Raw genomic sequence first — 21,639 nt, 5'->3', positions numbered from 1 at the left:
AACTGAAGAGGAGGAGGAGGAGGAGGAGAGGGAGCGCCTGGAAAAGCTGTACAGCCAGCAGTCGCCAGCGAGAGAGAGGGAGACACAGGGAAGGAGAGAGAGAAAGGGAGAGAGAGAGAGAGAGGGAGACACAGGGAAGGAGAGAGAGAAAGGGAGAGAGAGAGAGGGAGACACAGGGAAGGAGAGAGAGAAAGGGAGAGAGAGAGAGAGAGGGAGAGGGAGAGAGAAGGAGAGGGAGAGAGAGAGTGGTGGAGAGGGAGGTGAACTAATCGGTTAATGCAAACAGCCGCGGCCGTCCCCAGGAAAGCAGGACCGCTCAGAGCGCTGCCCACGCCGCGAAGGGGGATTGGTGGGGGGCCCGAAGAGCAAGAGTCGCGGGAGGAGAAGGGAGGGAAGCCGGCAGAACCACCTTGAAGGCGCCCAGCTGTCCCAGGCGCGTCTCGGGGTCTGTCCTGGCGCCGGCACGCGCGTACACACACACACACACGCACGCACGCATCTCTACACACGTGGGCGCTTTTCGCCTCCGCTCGCAGCTGGACGCGAATCCCCTGGCCAAAAGGGGGGAGCGACGCACTGATTCCCAGAAGGGGGGCATCCCCCCCCCACCCCGGACCTACTTTCCTCCGCCTGCCAGTCGGTGCCATCTCAATTTGGAGCGTGGGAGCTTGTGGGCAGCAGGGCGCCGAGTCTCCGGAGCCCTCGCTTTAAGTGGCGGCCAGTTTCCCTTCCTTTTTTTCCCTCCTCCACGCACTCCTTCAACTCTTAAGATTTTTTTTCCCCCTTTTTGTATGTACCAGAGGTGATTTCTCCCCCCCCCCGCCCCCAACTTTTTGGGGATTTTATTATCTTTTTTCTCTGTTTGGTAGCCGGGAGGAGAAAAGGCAACCTGCTTTCCTGATTTTAAAGCAACATTTGCAACCTGTTACATTTCTTTTTTTTAATTAGGCGCTACCTGTTGCAGGTTTTGTTTGTTTGTTTTGTTTTGTTTTTTTTTTAATAGAAAGCGATTGCTGGTTTGAACCCTCCACCTTTGCTGGAGCATCGCATCTGCTCGCCAGCCAGCTCGCTCTAGGACTTGCAACCAATTCAAGCAGTTTGGCGGACTGGCAACTTGACATACGCTATTTGGACTAACGATCGGTTGCATTTATTCTTTCGATCACTCGTTGTTTGTTTTGTTTTAAAAAAAAAAGATCTGAACCTCGTTTGCACACCTTCAACTGCCACGGAGAAAATTCCAGGAAACATTTTGGTCCTTTCTTTGTGGGAGAAGCTAAGGGAAAAGAAGTGTGTTTTGGGCTTTATTTTATTTTTCATTTTTAAACCTTTTTTTTTCCTAAAATGCACTGCTATCTCCTGAGCGTGTTCCTCACCCTGGATCTGGCCACGGTGGCCTTTGCCCTGTCTACGTGCAGCACCCTAGACACGGACCAGTTCATGCGTAAGCGGATCGAAGCGATCCGAGGCCAGATCCTGAGCAAACTGAAACTCACCAGCCCTCCGGAAGAGTACCCCGAGCCCGAGGAGGTTCCTCCGGAGGTCATCTCAATCTACAACAGCACGAGGGACTTGCTGCAGGAGAAGGCGAACCACAGGGCGGCCTCTTGCGAAAAGGAAAGGAGCGATGAGGAATATTACGCCAAAGAAGTTTACAAAATTGACATGGGGAGTTACTACCCGTCGGCAAGTAAGTCTGCTCTGAATAATTCTGTGCGCCTGTGCCAGGTAGAGCTCTGGTTGCTGCGTATATTTGTATGTGTATAATGTGCCTGGCGGGGTGTGTGTGCGAGGTGTGGAGAGGTGTCTTCTCGGTTGTCTTGAGACCTCAGGTGGGTGCCTGGCGGTTCAGGTCCCACAGAGATTGGGGGGGGGGAGACCAGAGTGTAATTCAGTTGTTTGACATTCCAGACCCCTCCCCCACATGTTAAAAGTGTAACAAGGGGTTTCCTCTGCAAAAGGGAGGATGTTGACCTAGCCACCTACCAGTTGCATTTCGGCAATTACTTAAGTAGCACAGCACAGCCAGCAACATTATTCCTCAGGATGAAAATCCAAGCAAGTGAGCTAAGTTTCATCAACGAGGTTTAATGGGAAATCGGGCTCTGCACCCTAACCCTTGGGAATGTTTTGAGTGCCAAGGTGTAACCTTGGGACACGCAAAGTAAGAAGAGAGATGCCTGTGCCTCTGAACATCTGCAGAGTGCCTGTCTTTTACCCTTCTGTGAGAACTAAACCATACACATCCGGACCTAAGCACTTGCAAAGGCTTCGTAGCAGAGAACACAAATGCAAGGAATGTCCTCATAAAGCTTTTGTTAAAGAGTACATAACATCCCACCCTACCCCAATTTGGCCGGTCTTCGAGGAGCAGAAATATCTGTAAGCCTCCTTTTTCTGATTCTCTCCTGTCATTCTTCCTTGTGTAATATTTCTCTATATTTCTTCAGTTGGGAACTCTAGCTCCCCAGTGCTTTCTCCTTAGATACTCTCCACCTCAGCACTTTGTCAGACACTTCTGCAAATCCTGGAATCTTTCTCAGCGAGCACCTGGGTCAACAAACATCACAGATGGGATTATAACCACCCTCTGCCCCCCCTCCTCAGGAGCCCACTCCCGACACCCCTTCCTATCGCCTTAGCAGTCTCCTATCTCTTGTTTCCATCCTGTGGCCGCCTCTTCTCTAGCCACTGCTGGATTATGTTGGAATTGGGGAAGGAGGGGGTAAGAAGTGGGGAGAATGGAGAAAAACAAGAATGGTTTCTGACTGTAAAACTCAAGTTTTTCTTGCCTACCCAAAAATTGTCCAAACCCTTTTTTCAGTTTAATAGTCTATCATATTTGTGGTCATCTTCTCTCCAGGTACAAAATAAATCTCCCTCCAACATTTTCTTAAGGCCAGCTTCCTGGACACAGCCTGGGAATGTGTCAGCTGGATCTGATTAGATGGACTCTCTCCTGAAGATCAGGGCGAGCTTGAAGAAGTTGGCTTCATACACATCTAAAAGCTGAGCATTAAGTGTTGGCAGTGGCAGACTTGAATTCAAATTGCAGCTCCAGTTTGGACTTGCTGTTGGGCTGTGGCCAAAAAGGTCTAGTCAATTAGAGTGCTTATATACCCAAAAAGGTGAGATATAAATATAAAAATAACAATGCTCTGCATCATAACTAGAAACAACTCCAGCTCAGTGGAGTTATCTTCACATAAGTGTGCACAACATTGCAAAGTTATACTGCTATCCTGTATATATATGTCTGTTCAGAAGCAAGTTGCATTAAGTTCAGTGGGTCTTACTCCTAGGTAACTTTAGACAGGATTGTTGCTTTACTCTCTGAAATTGTGGACTTTTTTGCTCTTTAGAAAATCAGGCTGGTTATTGTGGTCTGGAGCAGAATTGCTTAGAACAATGCTTCTTAACCTCGGCCACTTTAAGATGGGTGGACTTCAACTCCCAGAATTCCCCAGCCAGCATGCACTGGCTGCAGAATTCTGGGAGTTGAAGTTCACCCTTCTTAAAGTTGCCAAATATTGTCTTAGAACAATACTCAAATGTAGGTCAGTGTGAGAAATTTTGTAGGAGGAATAAAAGGATGGGATCTCAAAGTGTTCACTAAAGTGCATCTGCTCACTGATTAATTTTCTAATTTGTTCTTTTCTGCTTCTGTTATATGGAGCCTATATACTGATACCTGATCATCTCTGAGAAGCAGGTAATAGAGAAGGCATTGCAGCCTTCTGGGTAACTCCATGCTAGATTTTCTATCTCAATATTCTATATATTTTATTCTCAATATTCTATATATGTTACAGAGGTGTATCTTTGAGGCTTGCTGGGGCACGCCAATGAGAGTCAGGCAGCTAGGGTGCCAGCCAGCAATTTCTGCACCCAATTCTCAGTGAGCTGCCTTCTCTTTCTTCTTTTTATTGTCAAATGACAATCCAAGGAAGAGGACACCCTGGGAATCAAAGGGCTTTATTATTGTAATTAAGGCACCATCCAGAAGTCTATGATAAACACACTCCACCCTTGCTGCCCCGAGGGAAAAAAAACATTTTGCAGAACGTGCTGGAGCCAAGGAGGGATGTGCAAGCTCTCTGGTATAATTTGTGGCAATAACACTGAAATGCAGAAGTGAACTCAAGACATTAGAATGCACACATACTTATGTGCATGTACACACATCCACACATGCAATTGCCTGCCCTCTCCACCCCCCCCCCCCATGTGGCTAACATTATGGAAAAACTCATTTCTTTGGAGAACTGTTTACCATTTTAAATACAAAGAGAAAAGGGTGAAGCCCTCGCAGTCTCTTTGAGCACTTTTCTGATGTGGCTGAGCCATAGAAAGAAGCATGTTATTCTCTGTTCACTCACTTATTCAGAGTGAATGATTTACAGCTATGCATTTTTTTCCCCTGGAAAATTCAACTATCCACAGAAACTGAAGGGTTATCTTACCATGCATGCAAAAGTGTCCCCAACACTTGAAATAGAACGGCAGAAAAGGACAAGTGGAGGTTGCAGACCTTGGCCAATAGGGAGCATCAGTTGTTCAAGAGCCCACAGCTTGCTTGCTTGCTTGCTTGCAGCCAGGCTTCCTGTGCAAATACTTGGTTGAGAAGATCAGAGTAAAAGAGTTAACCGTTTTTCCACTGCTGTCTAGTTATATGTTAGGCTGGGTGAGCCATTCCAAAGGGGAAAAAACATACACAGCCAAGAAGAAACGGCTACAATATAAATGAGAAAACACAAGGCTAGGCTGCTCTTCAGTTTCCTTTCAGCCTTAAAAGGTTTAAGTCTTTTAGTACCAGTCAAGCAGACAATGTGGTGGTAGTAGGAGGGGAGGAGATCTCTACAAACACACTGAGGTCATAGAGTAAAAGGCCTGGGAAAGAGTAATCATTCAGGGTTGTTGTTTTTTTTTTTTTTAAAAAGAAACTTTTTTTTAAACCACAGAGACATTAGCGTTTGGTAACAGACTACAGCTCAAATATTACAAATATGCTCTAATTATACTCATAGTTGGCTATATATCACTGTGCAGATCCCTGATAGGTCTTTGTGGGACATTTTGTAAAGTTCAGTGTAAATATTTTTAGCAATGAAGAGATTTAAAAGGAAAACCCAGAGATATTGTATATATCTCAAGGCATATTTTGTCTTCAATATTATCTTTGGCCAACTGTACTATATAAATACAGTAAATATGAATAGCCCTGGCATGGTGCCAATCTCCTGGGATGAATTTTAGTCAGAAGGTATTTATGGGATATGCATAATACTGTGTCAACATTTAAAGAAGGAACCTTATTAGCTCAGAATTTATTCGTATTAAACTTTTTGTGTGCTGCTGGGTTAAGACATGAAGTGGAATTGGGCTAAAATTTTGCCAGTCATTTGCACATAGGGAATAAAAGGGCACTTGGTTTCTCCTGGATGGACTGAAGGACCTGTAAGAGATGTTAGGATAGGTTGCTTAATGTGTCCCCAAAACCACTGAACTGGATTTTCTACAATATAGGCAAAAACATGCCAGTCTGATTACTTTTCCTTAGCCTAACCTCTGTATAAGCATACCCAATGAAGTTTCTCAGTAGTTGTATGTGTTTTAATTTAGAATCAATATATATTTCTGAATCATCACTTTGTATTAGCCTTCTGTCTCCACTTCCTATCATGCTAGAAATTTCTTTTCTGATTGGAATGGATCCGACTTCCATCTAAAGGCTGTATATAAAATGTTTATCACTTCATCAGTTATTTTCTTTCCTAGGTTTTCTTGGAGCATGCCATAACATTTAAAATAAAAGACAGCTGATAATACTGCTAACTCCATTAGTTCTATTGAGTTAGCAAAAAATTATCTGTCTGTCTGTCTTATGCCCAATTGCACTCATAAATAATAAGGTCAGAGTGAGAAGGATAAACTAGTAAAGGTCCCTTCCTGCCTAAAGCAGTTATTAATTCTTGAGATAAAAATACAGCTAGCTACAAACCTGTATGAATATGACACACAGACACACACACACATACACACACACACACACATACATACATACATATATGAATGATATGGAATCCTGAACATACTTTTTAGCAGGTTGATCCTATTAGACTCAATGGCACCTCTACTCAAAGTAATATACATATAGTTGTAAAGTTAAACATAATGTCCACCGTATAACTGTGCTTGAAAGAAAAGCCTGATGCTGGAGCATTTGGGTATTCTCCTTACATATCATTTTAGTTCAGTGTTGATTTATAAGTTGCACAAAGTTCTATGTGCTGTAGTACCAGGTTTGAGCATATCAAGCAGAAATCATTCATTAAGAGATGCAGAATCAGTGGCCTCCTAGGTGTTGCTGAACCACAGCTTCCAACATTCCTCACCATATGGGAGATGTAACAGTATTAGAAGGACTGCAAGACCCTTCCTTCACTTTCTGTTGAAAGTGTTGTGTTCTGTGTGGTCTAAAATAGATTGAATCAGGTTGTGGAAAACTTTGGAAGCCTATACTTCACAGTGCTTGAGAGGGTATGCATAACACCTTTCCTTGACCCATTAAAGCAACCACATAGTTTTCCAGGTTCACACAACTGCTTTGGAAAGTGCTTCTGGCGCTGAAGGGTTTTATATGTGCACATGGATATTATCACCATTTTGCTATGCTGAGAAAAAAGTGAGACAAAGCAATTATGTGTACACATGCAGGCAGAAAACAACCAGCAGTTTCCAGAGTAGCAGTGCATTCTCACATATTGCAAGCACCCCATTATTAGAATTTGCATAATCCTAACACTAATTCTATCTGTGATAGTCAATATGGTGGGATTATCAATATGCAGTCATAGTCCGATAAACGTGCATGCAAGAATTAACTGTCAATTTGACTTTACATTCAACTAAAGGAAAATAAATATTCAAATTAAGCTCAACTCCTGGTGATTTCATAGACATGTCCCTGTTGTTTTCTTGTTATCATTGGAAAAAATGTTTGCCATTGCCTTCTACAGGTTGCTATTTTACCTTCCAGTCTAGCTAGAGCCTCTGGATTTTCTGGTGGTCTTCCCTCCAAAAATCTGGACTAGTTTAGCTTTTTTTCAAGGTACACAGATTGTCACCTGCCATGACTTGCATTCAGACACTCAGAATCAAACGTATATAATTGGATACAGTAGTAATTGAAAGGAGTGTTTGTGTGATTAAATTGTTGATGAATTGGCCTTATTTCAAATGTCATTGTTTCTTCTCGTTCTGCAACTGAATTTTTGGCCATTCAGAGCTTGGAAGTAAAATTAGAATCACGTGAGAAAGTAGTTTATTCTAAGGATTATTAGTGTACCTTTCTAGAGTCTAAATTGTATAACTGGTCTTTAATACATATAAAAGAGCCAATTATGTCTTTTTCTTTGCTTTTTTTCTGAGGAAAAACTTTTTTTTCCTTAGCTATAATGAAAGTTTTGCTTGAGTAAGAACTGGGCTTAAGTTTAGAGAGTAATTTATCACTTTGATGTTCAGAGGTTGGGATATAAATTTACAGAGTCCTGAAAAACTGCAACTGTTTATACTTTTTGTAGCAGTTCCACATGAAAGTTAAAATAATTTAATGCAGAACAGTTCACCACCACCTCCGCCCCTGCACTCTTTGAATCTCTGGTCTGTACTTCAGCTTTACAAGTGCTGCTGGTGTGATTTATCCTTCTTTTGGTTCGAATATTCACTTCATTTCTCCCCCCCCCATTCCCCCCTTGCTCAGCATTTTATCTAATGAAAGAAAACATTCTAAACTAACAACATAGAATGGTTTAGTTCTATTTTATCAATGAGGAATTGATTTACCAGTGTTTATAAGGGTGCAAATTCTTTACCTTCGAAGGAATTGGGTTACTAGCATAGTGAAGGCAGGGCTATTGGTTTTGTTTTCCAAGAGTGTGCAGTGTTATAAGACAGTCATGGATGAGTGAGGAACTAAGCCAGAACTTACTAAAAAGCCACTAACTCTGTGAGACTTACTTCCAAGTAAATATGCAATGGTTTGGCCTCCAAGAAATTTCACTTAAGGGATTGGGAGTTGAGAAAAAGAATGGGATGAGCTTCAGCAAGAGTGTAAGGAAATACGTTGTTCATAGCTGTGAAAGATGTTGTCTTCTGGCATGTCAGAGGTCAAGAAACANTTTTTTTTTTTTTTTTTGGAAAGGAGATTGAATCCTGATCTTTCAGAAGGAATCACATTTGGGCAAAAATAAAGTTGCACCCAACTGCCTTCAGTGTAAAAACTGAAAAGTAATCACATGAGACAATGAGCTGCTGAATGGAAAAAGTGTTCCATTTTCAGTTGGCTGTTGCTTTTAAAGAAAGAAGATCAGCGTTTTTTTCTGCCTCTTCTTTTTATAATGAAAACTATGAATTGAGAGAAGTGAACTCTGACTAAGACAGTGGTTCTCAACCTTTTTAATGTCGCGACCCCCAACCGGTCGTAAGTCGAGGACTAAACCGGTCGTAAGTCGAGGACTAAACCTGTCATAAGTCGAGGACTACCCAACCGGTCGTAAGTCGAGGACTTTCCCTGCCCGGGAGCGCCACGCATGCGTGGTTCTGCCCCCTGCGCCGGCCGAGGCATAGCTGGCAAGCGGCAGAGACGGAGCAGGCTGACCACCAGCTGGCCCAGCCCAAGGGAGGTAAGGCACCCGCCGGAAAAGGGGAAAAAATGGTAGACAGCCTTGCTTGGCGATCCCCGTGAAATGGTCAATCGACCCCAAATGGGGTCGCGACCCATAGGTTGAGAACTGCTGGACTAAGAAGTTCTTTTAGAAATGAAAAGGCAATTCATGCCAAAATAAATGTGCCAGCCTTGAAAATATACCGCAGGAGGCTTTGTAGGTTTTCATAAATTGAAGAAGTTGTGGGTTCTTGTGCCACTTGTCACATTTGTGATTTAACTGATAAGGTGTGTTCCTTTAATGCACTGTAATGTCACTTTGGTATTTTAGCAATGTGCCTTGTTGTTACTTTCTTATCATTGTTGTATTTATTGATGTTATTATAGCTGCTTTTGATACCTCTGTACTGCCATATATAGTGTTGTATGTAGTTTTTTATGATGTTTTACTTCTAATAAGCTTTAATTCTCAGACACTGCTTAGAAAAGCTCTAGTTATTGAGCTGTATAAAAATAAGTAAATGAATTAAGATGGGTTTCTAGCCTTCCTGATAATCAAAAGAAAGGGAATAAATGTTTGCAATCTCGAAATATAGATAATATTTTGTTATCATAAGAATACAAGAGCTCTGCTGAATTAGATCATAAGTTCTCTTAGTTCAGCATTTTAAATCATGCAGTGGCCAGTTACAAGCATTCTGGGGAAATCAGGAATGGAAGATGGTAGCTCCCACATTATCTCCCACATACTAGTTATTCCCAGAAACCAATATTTAAGGTATGCTACTTATGACTGAAGATGCCATCAGTGTTAGTTGCCCTTTATAGCCTGTCCTCTGTGAGTCTGCCCAGTCCCCTTTTGAAACAATTCAGAATGGCTACTATGATTAAAATGGCAAATTCCACTGTTTAATTAAATGCTTTGTGAAGAAGTCCTTCCTTCCATCAATCCCTAATCTCCTATTTTGGCAGATGGCCTTTTGAAATTACAAAAGATGGAGGAAAAAGTTATCGCCCTTTTTCTTCATCATCTTTAAATTTTATATATCTCTACCATGTGTTGTAGGCCATGATGAAAAAAGTCAAAACAGTGGCCACAACAGTATGATAAAAGATCTTCCCATTTTTTTTATGTGTGGCACATAAAACAGGCAGACCTTTGATCCTACTGTTGCAGCCATCCTATGCATCTGTGGAGATCCCTGACCCTTTTTATTCTCCTTTGTTTTCAAACCAAGAAGCCTTGAAATATATTTTTCCTGAATAGGTTGCCCCTACTTTTCTTTCTCCACCTTTTCTAGTCTTCCCATATCTTTCTTAATGTGGAAGAACTAGAACAGTCCCTTGAGGGTGGCAGGTTAGGGCATTATTATATGGGCAGTTCTATTTTCAGTTTCCTTCCTAATGTTTCTAAGAATAGAATTTCTCTTTTTATAGCAGCTGCTCCCTGGTTGACCTTTTCCTCAAGCTGCCCATCATGACTCCAGGATCCCTTTTCTAGCACTGCCAGCTTAGACCAATGGATTAATGCCTAGATGAAGTTTGTAGATGATGGTTAGATGGATGATAGATCTGTGTTAGAATGCATCATTTGCACACACACACACACACACACACACAGAGAGAGAGAGAGAGAGAGAGAGAGAGAGAGAGAGAGAGAGAGAGAGAGAGAGAGAGAGAGAGAGAGAGAGAGAGAGAGAGGATTTCATTCATGGAGTGACTATGTAAGTAATAATAATAATGATAAAGTTGGAAGGGACCTTGGAGGTCATCTAGTCCAACCCCCTGCTCAGGCAGGAAACCCTATACCATTTCGGACAAATGGCTGTCCAGTCTCTTCTTAAAAACTTCCAGTGTTGGCGCACTCACCGCTTCTGGAGGCAGGTTGTTCCACTGGTTAATTGTTCTAACTGTCAGGAAGTTTCTCCTTAGTTCTAGGTTGCTTCTCTCCTTGATTAGTTTCCATCCATTGCTTCTTGTCCTACCTTCAGGCGCTTTGGAAAATAGCTTGACTCCCTCTGCTTTGTGGCAGCCCCTGAGATATTGGAACACTGCTATCATGTCCCCCCTCGTCCTTCTCTTCGTTAAACTAGACATACCCAATTCCAGCAACCGTTCCTTATATGATTTAGCCTCCAGTCCCCTAATCATCTTTGTTGCTCTTCTCTGTACTCTTTCTGGAGTCTCAACATCTTTTTTACATCGTGGTGACCAAAATTGGATGCAGTATTCCAAGTGTGGCCTTACCAAGGCATTGTAAAGTGGTATTAATACTTCACATGATCTTGATTCTATCCCTCTGTTAATGCAGCCTAGCACTGTGTTGGCTTTTTTGGCAGCTGCAGCACACTGCTGGCTTATATTTAAATGGTTGTCCACTAGGACTCCGAGATCCCTCTCACAGTTACTACTATTGAGCAAGGTACCCCCTGTACTATATCTGTACATTTGGGTTTTCTTGCCTAAATGTAGAACCTTACTTTTTTCACCATTGAATTTCATTTTGTTAGATAGCACCCATTGTTCAAGTCTGTCCAGATCTTAAGCCTGTCTTCTGGAATGTTGGCTAAGTACTCATCTTCTTTTCCATGCATAGACAACATGGGTTCCTCTTCTGTATGTGATGAATTTTTAAACAGCACCTCAGGGTGAGCAACCTGTGGCATTCTAGAAACTGCTGTCTGAAAGCTCCCCACATCCCTCAGCAGATCTGGCTTCAGTTGGAATGGAATGCTGGGATTCCATAGACATGGATGGCAGCCATTGACTTTTTTGGGGGGGAGAAAGGGAATGTTTGTATTCAGGACTACTGGACTCTGGGGACTCCAGCTCTGGAACATAGTAGAGCCCCGTAATCTTCCTTGTTGTAATTCTTTACGTTTCCACACTGGACTTCATGGAAACCATGAACTTTTGGTGACTTACATTTATTCTAATTTACACAGAAGCTGAATGCTATTTCTTAGCTGCTCTAGTTTGCAATTAGATGACAGAACACTATAGCAGCCCTTTACTTGAGCATGAAAGCTTCTTATTTTTTTCTCCCACCTTTTCCGTCCAGGATTTTTACAGCTCTCCTCTTCAGAACCAGCTCTGAGGACTTCAGGGTTATGGAACTTCTTTTCCTAAAAATATGTGCTGCTAACTGTCAACATTCCCAGGAAATGAAATATGAGGCATTGGTGTGTGAGAAGTTTTCTCTTTCCAGTGACAGTGTGATCCTAAAAAACCTTTTCCAGCTGGCCTCTGGCTTCCTTTGCCTGCACAGTGTCTCTCATCTCAGCCTTTCTGCATTACCGATTCAACCAAATTCCCAGTGCATTTTGACAAAACAAGTCTTCATGAGAATACACAAATGTTTTCATTCCCATTACAAATCATACCTTACAGTTTTTGTTTAGTTTTTTTTTAATCCTTTTTTTTCTCTTTCAGCCTGGAACTGTGATGCTTCTCCAGGTATTAATTTAAATTATTAATAAACTAGGAATGCTTCATGAACAGGATTGTCAGGATTGAAAAAGACTTGCTTTTGTTTAGGTTAGCTTTCCCTGACCATGTGTCCTTCTTTTTTTTTTTTTTTTTTTCAAATTTTTATTAATTTTCAAATAAACAAATTCTAAATACAAATATGGTGTACATTAATAAAAAAAACATATTAAACATAATCATAAAAGAATATTTTCAGAGGTGCTCGACAGTCCCCCCCCCTGCATCCGCCCTCTCTTTCACCCTTCCTACCTACTTCCCTCCTCTCCTCCCCTCCTACCTACACCTCTCTCCTCTTTCCTCCTCTCTTTCAACTACCCTACACATCCCACCTCCTTCCTTTCCTCATCCTTCGGATGCTGTTTGGGGGTGCTAGTCGAGCACCTCCTCTTTAAAAAAAATACGTTATTCTATAACATATTAATACACCAAATTTTACATATCTCTACCCCCCTCATCCCCCCCATGTGTCCTTCTGATGTATTGGGGCTGCAGATCTCAGAATTCCCAGATGGTATACTGGCTGGGGATTCTGGGTCTTCCAGTGCCAATACATTAAGAAGACACCAGGTGAAGGAAGCCCAAAATAAAATGTGTTGGCATCTCAGTTGTGATTGTGAATTAGTTTTCTTTTTGTTTGGTAAATGGCTTTTCTCAGAGAATGGGTGTTCACCTTGCTGCTGGGAATAATCTGCTGTGAGGATATTGCTTCTCTTTTCTGACCAAACTAACCAGGCCATCATTATTTTGATCTAATACCTATGACTGCAACATTTGCAGTGCCAAATGCAAAAAAAATAAGAGGAGTTGTCTGCTTTGGGTAATTTGCTAAAGATGCATAATAGGGAAGGGAGGAAAGTGCCATTAATAGAGATGAACTAATCTGTCAAGTTCAATTTCACTCAGTTCTTATTTTTCCAAACTTTAGTTTGTTCTTTCCTGTTTCTGCAGCAGTCTCTTTTTCTTACAAAAAAATATATGCCCATATAAAATGTAGCATGCATTTTATGCGTGTTTTTCTAATGTGTACATACATTTTTCTACTATATGCATTTGGTATGCATTGTATAAGCTTTTCTTTTTTTAAAAAAAAAAATGGAAAATAGCATGACCAAATTTGGAAAAGGATAAATAGAGATGGAAAATTGTGTTTCAATTCATGCTTTGGTTTAGGAAGTGTGGATTTGTTCACATTAAATTACAATCCAAAGGAGTTATCTCCATCCCTGGGCTCAGTTTCAGCATAATTCAAAGCTGTGGTTGGTCTTGGTTTTACAGCAACAAGCCTCAGGTTTGCATGCCACCTCCTTTCTTTAGACCAGGGGTAGTCAACTTTGGCTCTTTTGTGACTCGTGGACTTCAACTCCCAGAATTCCTGAGCCAGCTAAGCTGGCTCAGGAATTCTGGGAATTGAAGTCCACGAGTCATAAAAGAGCCAAGGTTGACTACCCCTGCTTTAGACCCTGAAGGGAAGGTGTAGCTAGAATGGAAAGTGTTCTATTCATGTTAAACTGAGCTAAGATAAGGTTTCCTAAAATCACGATAATCCGCAGCATTGTTTTTGTCTTTATACTAACATTTAAAAAGATGCATTTAGACTGTCTCACTTTCTGGCAATCCCAGGGGCTTCTTTCCCTATTCTATCTGTGGAACCCATCTTTCCCCAATGGGATTGGTCCGACCCACTTCTGCTGGCAGAAGGGGCCTACTGCGGACCCCAAGGAATTTTGGCTGGTGGGATCCAGAAGAGCCTTCTCTGGTCTTTGGAACCAGCCCCTCTCTTTTAGCCTGCAGGAAAGGCCTTACAACCTAGCTAAGTGGGCCGGAGGTGGCTGTGAAGGAGAAGCTATTGGCTGGAGGTAGGTAGTTGGTGCACTAACAGAGAAGGTACCCACCTCTTCCCTCCAAACCCTTCTTTTTAGTTTGTTTTAATTTTTGTAATTTTTAAATCAATTTTATATATTTAAAATCCATATTTTATATTGATCGTTTTCTTTTATCTTGATGTAAGCCACTCAGAGTCGCCTGAACCGTGAGATGGGCAGCAAATAAATTTTATAAATAATTAATAAATAAAAGTAAATAAATTCTATTCCAGTGCTCTGATTCTGGCTGTTTAGCCTGGTGGCTGGTGATATCATCTGAATATAGTCATGAGGATCAGCCTTTACACATGTAGATGTCAAGTGATTCCCTGCGTTTTAGGATCAATTGCCTAAGTCTTATTCATGTTAGTGACCAATGGATGATTATAGGCAGATAAATGGATAATAGAGTGAAGTTTGTGAAGTTGTTAGTTTTTGTGCTAAATAAAATCTTTAAAAATATGAGCACTATCTTCTTTTAAAATCCAATACCAAATCTTGCCCAGCATATATTTTTATTTTTCCTAATATAAGGCATTTTCTTGTATTAACTTAATATTAGGTTTTCAATCCATTTTCTCCTACTATACACATTTTTGCCATCTTAGAGAACTTGCATTACATAATTTGGAGAACTAGAAATACTGATAACTGTGATTTGGTTTGCAGATTGGCTAGAATAGTGCAGGATAGATTAAATTCTCATTCAGATGCAACTCCCACTTATTTCTCCTCCATCCATAGTCTTTTCTTGATATGTTGGCTGAAAAGACGTGCATGCCCTTACAGTGGAAGTAGTTGAGTGTTTACTTATTTTTATTTTATTTACACATTTTTTATACCACCCAACATACTTGCATGCCTCTGCCTAATTTATAGAAAAAAAACTCTAAAATGATGCAAAAACTTTAGTTAATTGCAAGTTAAAAATCAAATTTAAAACAAAAAGGAACAATTGCAAAGTTAAAAGGCAGAGGGAGCACTTTCAACCACCAATCGCCCCCAGGGTTGCACGGCACTTTTGTACCACCAAGGTCATTTGGCAGAGCCAAGTTTTAATACACTTCCAGAAGGCCAGGAGTGGAGGCAAACTGTGTCATAGGGTGGGGGCAATGTCAGAGAAAGCTCTCTTCCTAGACCTCGCCAGTTGACAATCTTTAACCAGCAGGGTCCGAAATACGTCCTTCCTCCCTGTCCTTGTGAGATGGGTCGATGAAATTGGGATGAGACAGTCCTCAAATAACCTGGATATGGGGATGTTGATTTTGTTTAGAAATGAACAGGAAAAAAAAGAGAAGTGCATCATTTGCAAAAATTATACCAACAAGTACAGTAGGAGGGGCTACATAGTGTGGTTCCAGTTTCTTCCCTATACATGGCCACTGTAATGCCCAAAGCATACTCATATTTCCTTAAATGATATTAATGTAAATATAGATTATGAAACTTTTCGATTACTGATCATTTTCCAAGAAGTGATCAGCATTATATTGATCTCCAAGTAGTCAAGTGATTTTCTATTTTAAACAGTGTTAGCTGCTAATACTGTTATGCGAAGAATCTCTTGCCACTTAACCATTTTTTGGGTGAACTTTACCTCCTTTGGATCTCTAGATGTTTCAAATCCCCTCTTGCTGTTGATGTACCTCCTACTCTGTGTTTGTGTGGGGATGGGAAAGAGAAAGAAAGAAAGCTGAGGAGAAATGGTTTTTTACAAAAAAAACCCCGATGGCGAGGGCTTCACTCTTTGGTAAGGGTGTCACCTTTTGCCATTCTTGTTTCACCCATAGATGAAGAACCAAAGGTAAACCAGGGCATACTATCTCAGTAAATCATTTATTTGTTTTAGACTGGCTAGCTTATTTGGCAGATAGATTTTCATGGATTTTAATTGTGGGATTATCTCTTCCCAGGTGGGAGGAACCATAAACATAGCCATTGTAATAAGCCAACAGCTTTTCATGACCTATTGAATCCAAGAGAGCAGTAGAGCATAGAATGAGCATCAAGGATTTGTTCTGTGCTCCTTTTCTATCTGTCCCTTTAGTTGTTCTTTGCCTAAGAGATTACTCATTGGAGGTCATTTCCTCCATCTTTGTTCCCAGGGACACCAGCACAGAATAGATGATCTTGGTCTCTCCTAACAATTTTGCCTATCCCTATGCATTCCCTCAGGGTAGATTTCCAGTCTCAAGATTTGTGTGTGTGTGTGTTTGTGTTTGAGTCATTGTCGACTCCAGGCCACTACCTAGGCAGGGCACTGTAGTTTTCTTGGTAAGATTTTTGAGAAATTGTTTGCCACTAACTTCTTCCTTGGGCTAAGAGGAATGACTGTACACCATCACCCAGCTGGATTTGTGCCCATGAGAACTCAGCTCTGTCATAATTCTATTTTCCCTTATACCTCAAATATCTAAAATTTGATTGTAGAAAAATAGGTCCAGTAGTTTAAGCAGATGAGTCAAACTACATGCTATAAGTAGAAAGCACTGTAGTCCGTATGACTGAGGTAAAGATCTAGCATTCGAAGTGATAACATTGACCAGATATTGAAAGAAGTCCATATCTAAGGTTTTTTTTAAAAAAGTTCTTCTTCATTGTATTGAGAGATTCTAGTCTTGTAATCAAATGAACTTAAAGGTTTCACAATTACCAGTTTGATGTAATGGTTCAAAGCACCAGACTAGAAACAAAGAGACAAGGACCTTTAGTCCCACTTTAGGCATGAAGCCAGCTGGGTGACTTTGTGCCAGTCCCTCTCTCAGTTCTAGGAAGAAGACCATAGCAAACCACTTCTGAAAATTCTGCCAAGAAAATTGCAGGGACTTGTCCAGGCAATCTCTAGAAGTCAGGAATGACTTGAAGGAGCATGCATGCATGCACACACACAGAGAGAGACACAAATACACATTTAATGCAGTTTGTTTTCAGCAATTTCTATAAAGGATAAAAGTTGCTTTTTAAAGTTGCTCTTTAAAAAAAACTGTTGCAAAAAATATTATATACCCCTCTTTTTATATACCCCTCTTTTTTAAAAAAACAAAAACAAAGTTTGTTTCAGTTCAACAGCCTTCAGTTCTTTTATTTTTGCCAAAGCCCAAATTGGAATGTTTGGGCAAAGATAATTTAATTTCAGTGGTTGGGTCAGTATCAGTAGTGGAAATTTCAACACTTCCTGGGAAGAGGCTATCAGCAATGATGGCACAGGCAAAGAAAATGAGCAGTACAGTAAACATTTCATCCTTTCCAACTCCTTTTTCTTTCCCATAGAAATTTATGGTATTTTCCTCATTTGGCCTGTGTCAAATGAGTGTATACCCAAGTATCCTTTTGTTCAAAATCCTGCCTTGAATTTAAAGACAGCCCAACAACTGGGTTCTGTGATTTTTGTTTGTTTGTTTGTTTCCCTTAAGCATTTGCAAGTCAGCAGCTGGCACATCTCAAATGGAGCTTAGGAGTGAAATACAGTATTTCATACTGTTTTGGCTGGGAAGCAGCTGATCACAGCACTGTGTTTTTCCTTATCCACAATATGAGAGAATTTAACTGATGAGAAATAGAGAATGTGATTACTGTGGCTCAAAGTCCAGTAAATCTTTGAGCTTGCAGAGGACTCTGTGGTACTCCTCCTTCCTATCAGCAGAGTAGAGATTCAGCTGGGGCTCTTCTAAAAGTTTTAGACGCCTGAGAGAAGAACGTCCACTTGAATGACCCCACCATTTTCCTCTCACTGAATCCTAAATCCATTGCTTTCTGTCTGATGTGGTCAACAACCCTGTAAATGGGAATATATGCAGAAAATTCAAAATCCTGAAATAGTCCATGGTATTCTATTTCAACTGTTTGATTTTCCCATCTTGAATAAAAAATACCAACCTGGATATTTCTAATATGGAGCTATGCTTTAGGCAGTTCCCTTCCCCTTTCTCCCCTTAAAAAAGCCCTATATTCAGTATATGGATGCCGAAACAGGCTTATAGAGAAAAGAGAACACGTATTCACTAGGCAGATTGCTGGCTATTGTGAAATAAAGAAAAATAATAATAAAAATTGAAAATGTATTGGGAATTATGAATGTATAACTGAAATGTTCTAAGGAACAACCTTGGCAATTAAGATATATGCAGACCTAGATAGGAAGGCCTGGAGGAACGTTGTCCATGGGGTCTCGATGTGTCGAACACAACTTCACAACTAACAACAACAACAAAAAAGAAAACAGACATGGGGACACTGAATGGGATACCAAGTGAAACTTCTGCTTATAAATTGCAACGGAGAAAGAAATAAAGTGCCCCAGGAGTTATGCCTATTTATATCCATGCAACAAGATTTGTCATATAGTATTACAAACTAAAGATCTTGCAGGATCATTTTGTTCCTACCTTATCCAGCAATACTTTTCCCCAGATCTATTTTTCCAAACATACATGGAATAATAAATGGAAAATTTAAGTCTCACCCAAACTTTCTTTCAACTTGTACTCAGTAGTACTGCCTGGCAATTCTGGGTATTGTAGTCTGAAACCTTTTGGAGGACTCTAGCCTGGAGAAATGTGGTATACCCAATACACGAAGCAAGCCAGAAGCAAGATTCTTGCCAGCTGTGTAGGAGTAAATGTATCTAGGAATGAAGCCTGAATAAATGATAAATTCCAGTCTGCAAGGATGGCATGGAAATGTTGTCAAAGCTTACGGTAAAGACTGAGAGCACCATGCAGTGTACAGTCCTTTTTATTGTTATTTTAATCTTTAATTTTCACAATCGGCATAGAAGATGATCATACAGTGAAGGAGAGACACAGTTCTGAAACAGGAGGTCAAATAGCTGACTAATGTAAGATAAGCAATAGATTATAGTAAAGAAGGACAAACAACATAATCACTGTCAGATAGAGGATCCAAAAAAAGGAAATATTTTCCATTTACTGATAAATTGCTTCTGTTAAAAACAACAACTTGTTACAGAATAAATGGTAGGATATTAAATAAAAATATTCTAATATATAGATATCAGGGATGTAGCAAGCTAAGAATATTACTGCTACAGTAGTGAATCATTGGGAAAATTATATTAATTTTCTCAATAATTTTTTAACACTTTAGAAAATTAACAGAGTAATTTTGTCTAGATAAGAAATAATAATACACAAATGTATACATAAAAAACTGTATTTAAGTTGGTGTGCCATTTTGTCTCTTTCATGAGAGAAGTTCCATTTGCAAAAAGCATTTGAAACAGTGATCCAAAACAGTGCCTGTATTCCTTATAATTTCTTATAATCACATTCAAAATTATTAGAAGAAGCTCATTGATGTGTGGCCTTGTGTGTGTGTGTGTGTGTGTGTGTGTGTGTGTGTGTGTGTGATTATATATATATCACACAAATGTAAGCATATGTGGAGGTAGGGTTAGAAACAAAGAGAAAAGATATTGAGGAGGGAAAGAATAATATTAAGATCAAATTCAGTCTAAATTTGTAACTGCATAGTAGAATATTATATCATGTTCAGGGGAAAACATCTAATTAGTATCTTTCCAAGCTTTTCTATCTATAACATGATACAATTTATGTCTATAGTTATGAGCTTTTAAAAAAGTTATATATAAGCAACGTAAGCAATGAATTTTTTTTATAACTGCATATTAATTGAAGTCTAGGTGTGCTTGTAGGATAGAATTATATTTTTCATCAAATGTTTTTTTGATCTGGATTTTGAAAAGCAGAAGCACAACAATAGCTTTGCTAAGTTATAGTTTTTGGGGGGGGGAATGTAAATTGTGGCCCAAACAATGGTGTGTTTTAGGTTATTCAATCAGACAGGATTCAGTAATCACACAGGAGTCTAATGGGAACTATTTTTAGAAGTGATTGCCACTAGCCAGAATTTTCAGTAAATCTGATTTAGGTTTTTTGTTGTTGTTGAATTATAGCTAGCTTTCTTTTTAATGAACATCTTCTCCAGGATTACTGGGGCTTCCTGATTCATGTATTCAGGGCTTTTTTTCTCATAGAATGCCCAGAACGGAGTTCCGGCACCTTTTTTGGATGGAACCTTGTAGGGTAGGCAAGGCGGATTGTATGACATGTGTGAGTTCTGGCACCTTTTTTTTTTTTTTTTTTTTTAGAAAAAAAGCACTGCATGTATTATGTATGAAATCTTTCTAGTAGCTGTGAATGAAATGCTAATAACAGAATTCCTGAAAGTGTAAATTGGTCCCTTTTGTTTGTAGTTTAATTTAGGGAGGAGAATAAATATCAGCCCAGTCCCAAGACTGAGGATGTGATTTTACTCTTAGATAAGTAAACTTTACACTTCTAGGCATCATGACAAGAGTCTTGGATGCAGGATATTTTGGAATGCCTTTTAAAAATGCGGCCCTTTTCTTTGAATTACTGTCTACACAAGCTAGTTTTTTTTTCTAAATAAATGTAGAAATAAATATAGTGGCAGTTTATTGGTAGCTACATTTGATAGCATTTGTCATCTGGTAGCAACATATGGCAGCAATATGGCCCTAGCATATGGTTTCAGAATTCAAGAAAATAATCCTGAGTTTATGCACTCTACTTTCCTGGTATTCAAAATGCACACCCCTTCCCATAATAAATGATGATCTGACCTTTCAAATAAACATGTTATAATGTCTTTCCTTCATGCCTTCCCCCAAAGCTGTTACTCATCAAAGAGCTAAACTGGGCTTTATACTAAAAAAAGAGTCCCCAAGGACCAATGCCAATTCACATTTTAAGGCATTTGAATGTAAACACTAAACTTTCTAATAACTACAAGTAACCACTGTGATCAGAAGGAAAAAGCAAAGATGAAATACATTAGTGAGGCCATCAAACATAATCAATGTTTTGCTGGCAGAATCTGCTTTTGATTGGGAAAAAAGTGTTAATGAATGGCAAAATATAAGCATTTTGAGTATCTTTTTAAAGGTGTGTATATTATTAGGAAAGGCATTAAAATAATGGGTGGCAGTATTTTGTTGAAAGAATGATGCCACAATATTTGTAGTATTTTGATTGTTCTATTTGGGGACAGCAGAGGATCGACACAATGAATATGAATTTGGGCAAACTCCGGGAGACAGTGGAGGACAGAGGAGCCTGGCATGCTATGGTCCATGGTGTCATGAAGAATTGGACAGGACTTAGTGACTAAACAACAACAAAATATGGACCTCGGAGTCCTAGTGGACAATCACTTACAGTAAATATGAGCCAGCAGTGTGCTGCAGTTGCCAAAAAGGCCAACACAGTGCTAGGCTGCATTAACAGAGGGATAGAATCAAGATCACGTGAAGTGTTAATACCACTTTACAATGCCTTGGTAAGGCCACACTTGGAATACTGCATCCAGTTTTGGTCACCGCGATGTAAAAAAGATGTTGAGACTCTAGAAAGAGTACAGAGAAGAGCAACAAAGATGATTAGGGGACTGGAGGCTAAAGCATATAAGGAACGGCTGCTGGAATTGTGTATGTCTAGTTTAATGAAGAGAAGGACGAGGGAGGACATGATAGCAGTGTTCCAATATCTCAGGGGCTGCCACAAAGCAGAGGGAGTGAAGCTATTTTCCAAAGCACCTGAAGGCAGGACAAGAAGCAACGGA

General features: G+C 40.1%; 1 protein-coding gene across 1 annotated transcript in view; it reads left to right on the top strand.

Annotated features, from left to right (window-relative positions):
• The first annotated feature begins 1,000 nt into the window (after positions 1 to 1,000).
• Positions 1,001 to 21,639, top strand: part of TGFB2 (transforming growth factor beta 2) — a 79,656-nt gene continuing 59,017 nt past the window's right edge. Inside the window, exon 1 of the mRNA XM_015822832.1 lies at positions 1,001 to 1,690. Within this exon, the coding sequence (XP_015678318.1) occupies positions 1,345 to 1,690 (346 nt within the window). The 5' untranslated portion in view covers positions 1,001 to 1,344. The remainder of the gene's footprint in view (positions 1,691 to 21,639) is intronic.

This window comes from Protobothrops mucrosquamatus, unplaced genomic scaffold, assembly GCF_001527695.2.
Source record: "Protobothrops mucrosquamatus isolate PMUCROS unplaced genomic scaffold, P.Mucros_1.0 scaffold1689, whole genome shotgun sequence".
NCBI lineage: Eukaryota > Metazoa > Chordata > Lepidosauria > Squamata > Viperidae > Protobothrops > Protobothrops mucrosquamatus.
The sequence above is the reverse complement of the archived record's forward strand: the minus strand, read 5'-3'. Positions and strand labels throughout refer to the sequence as shown.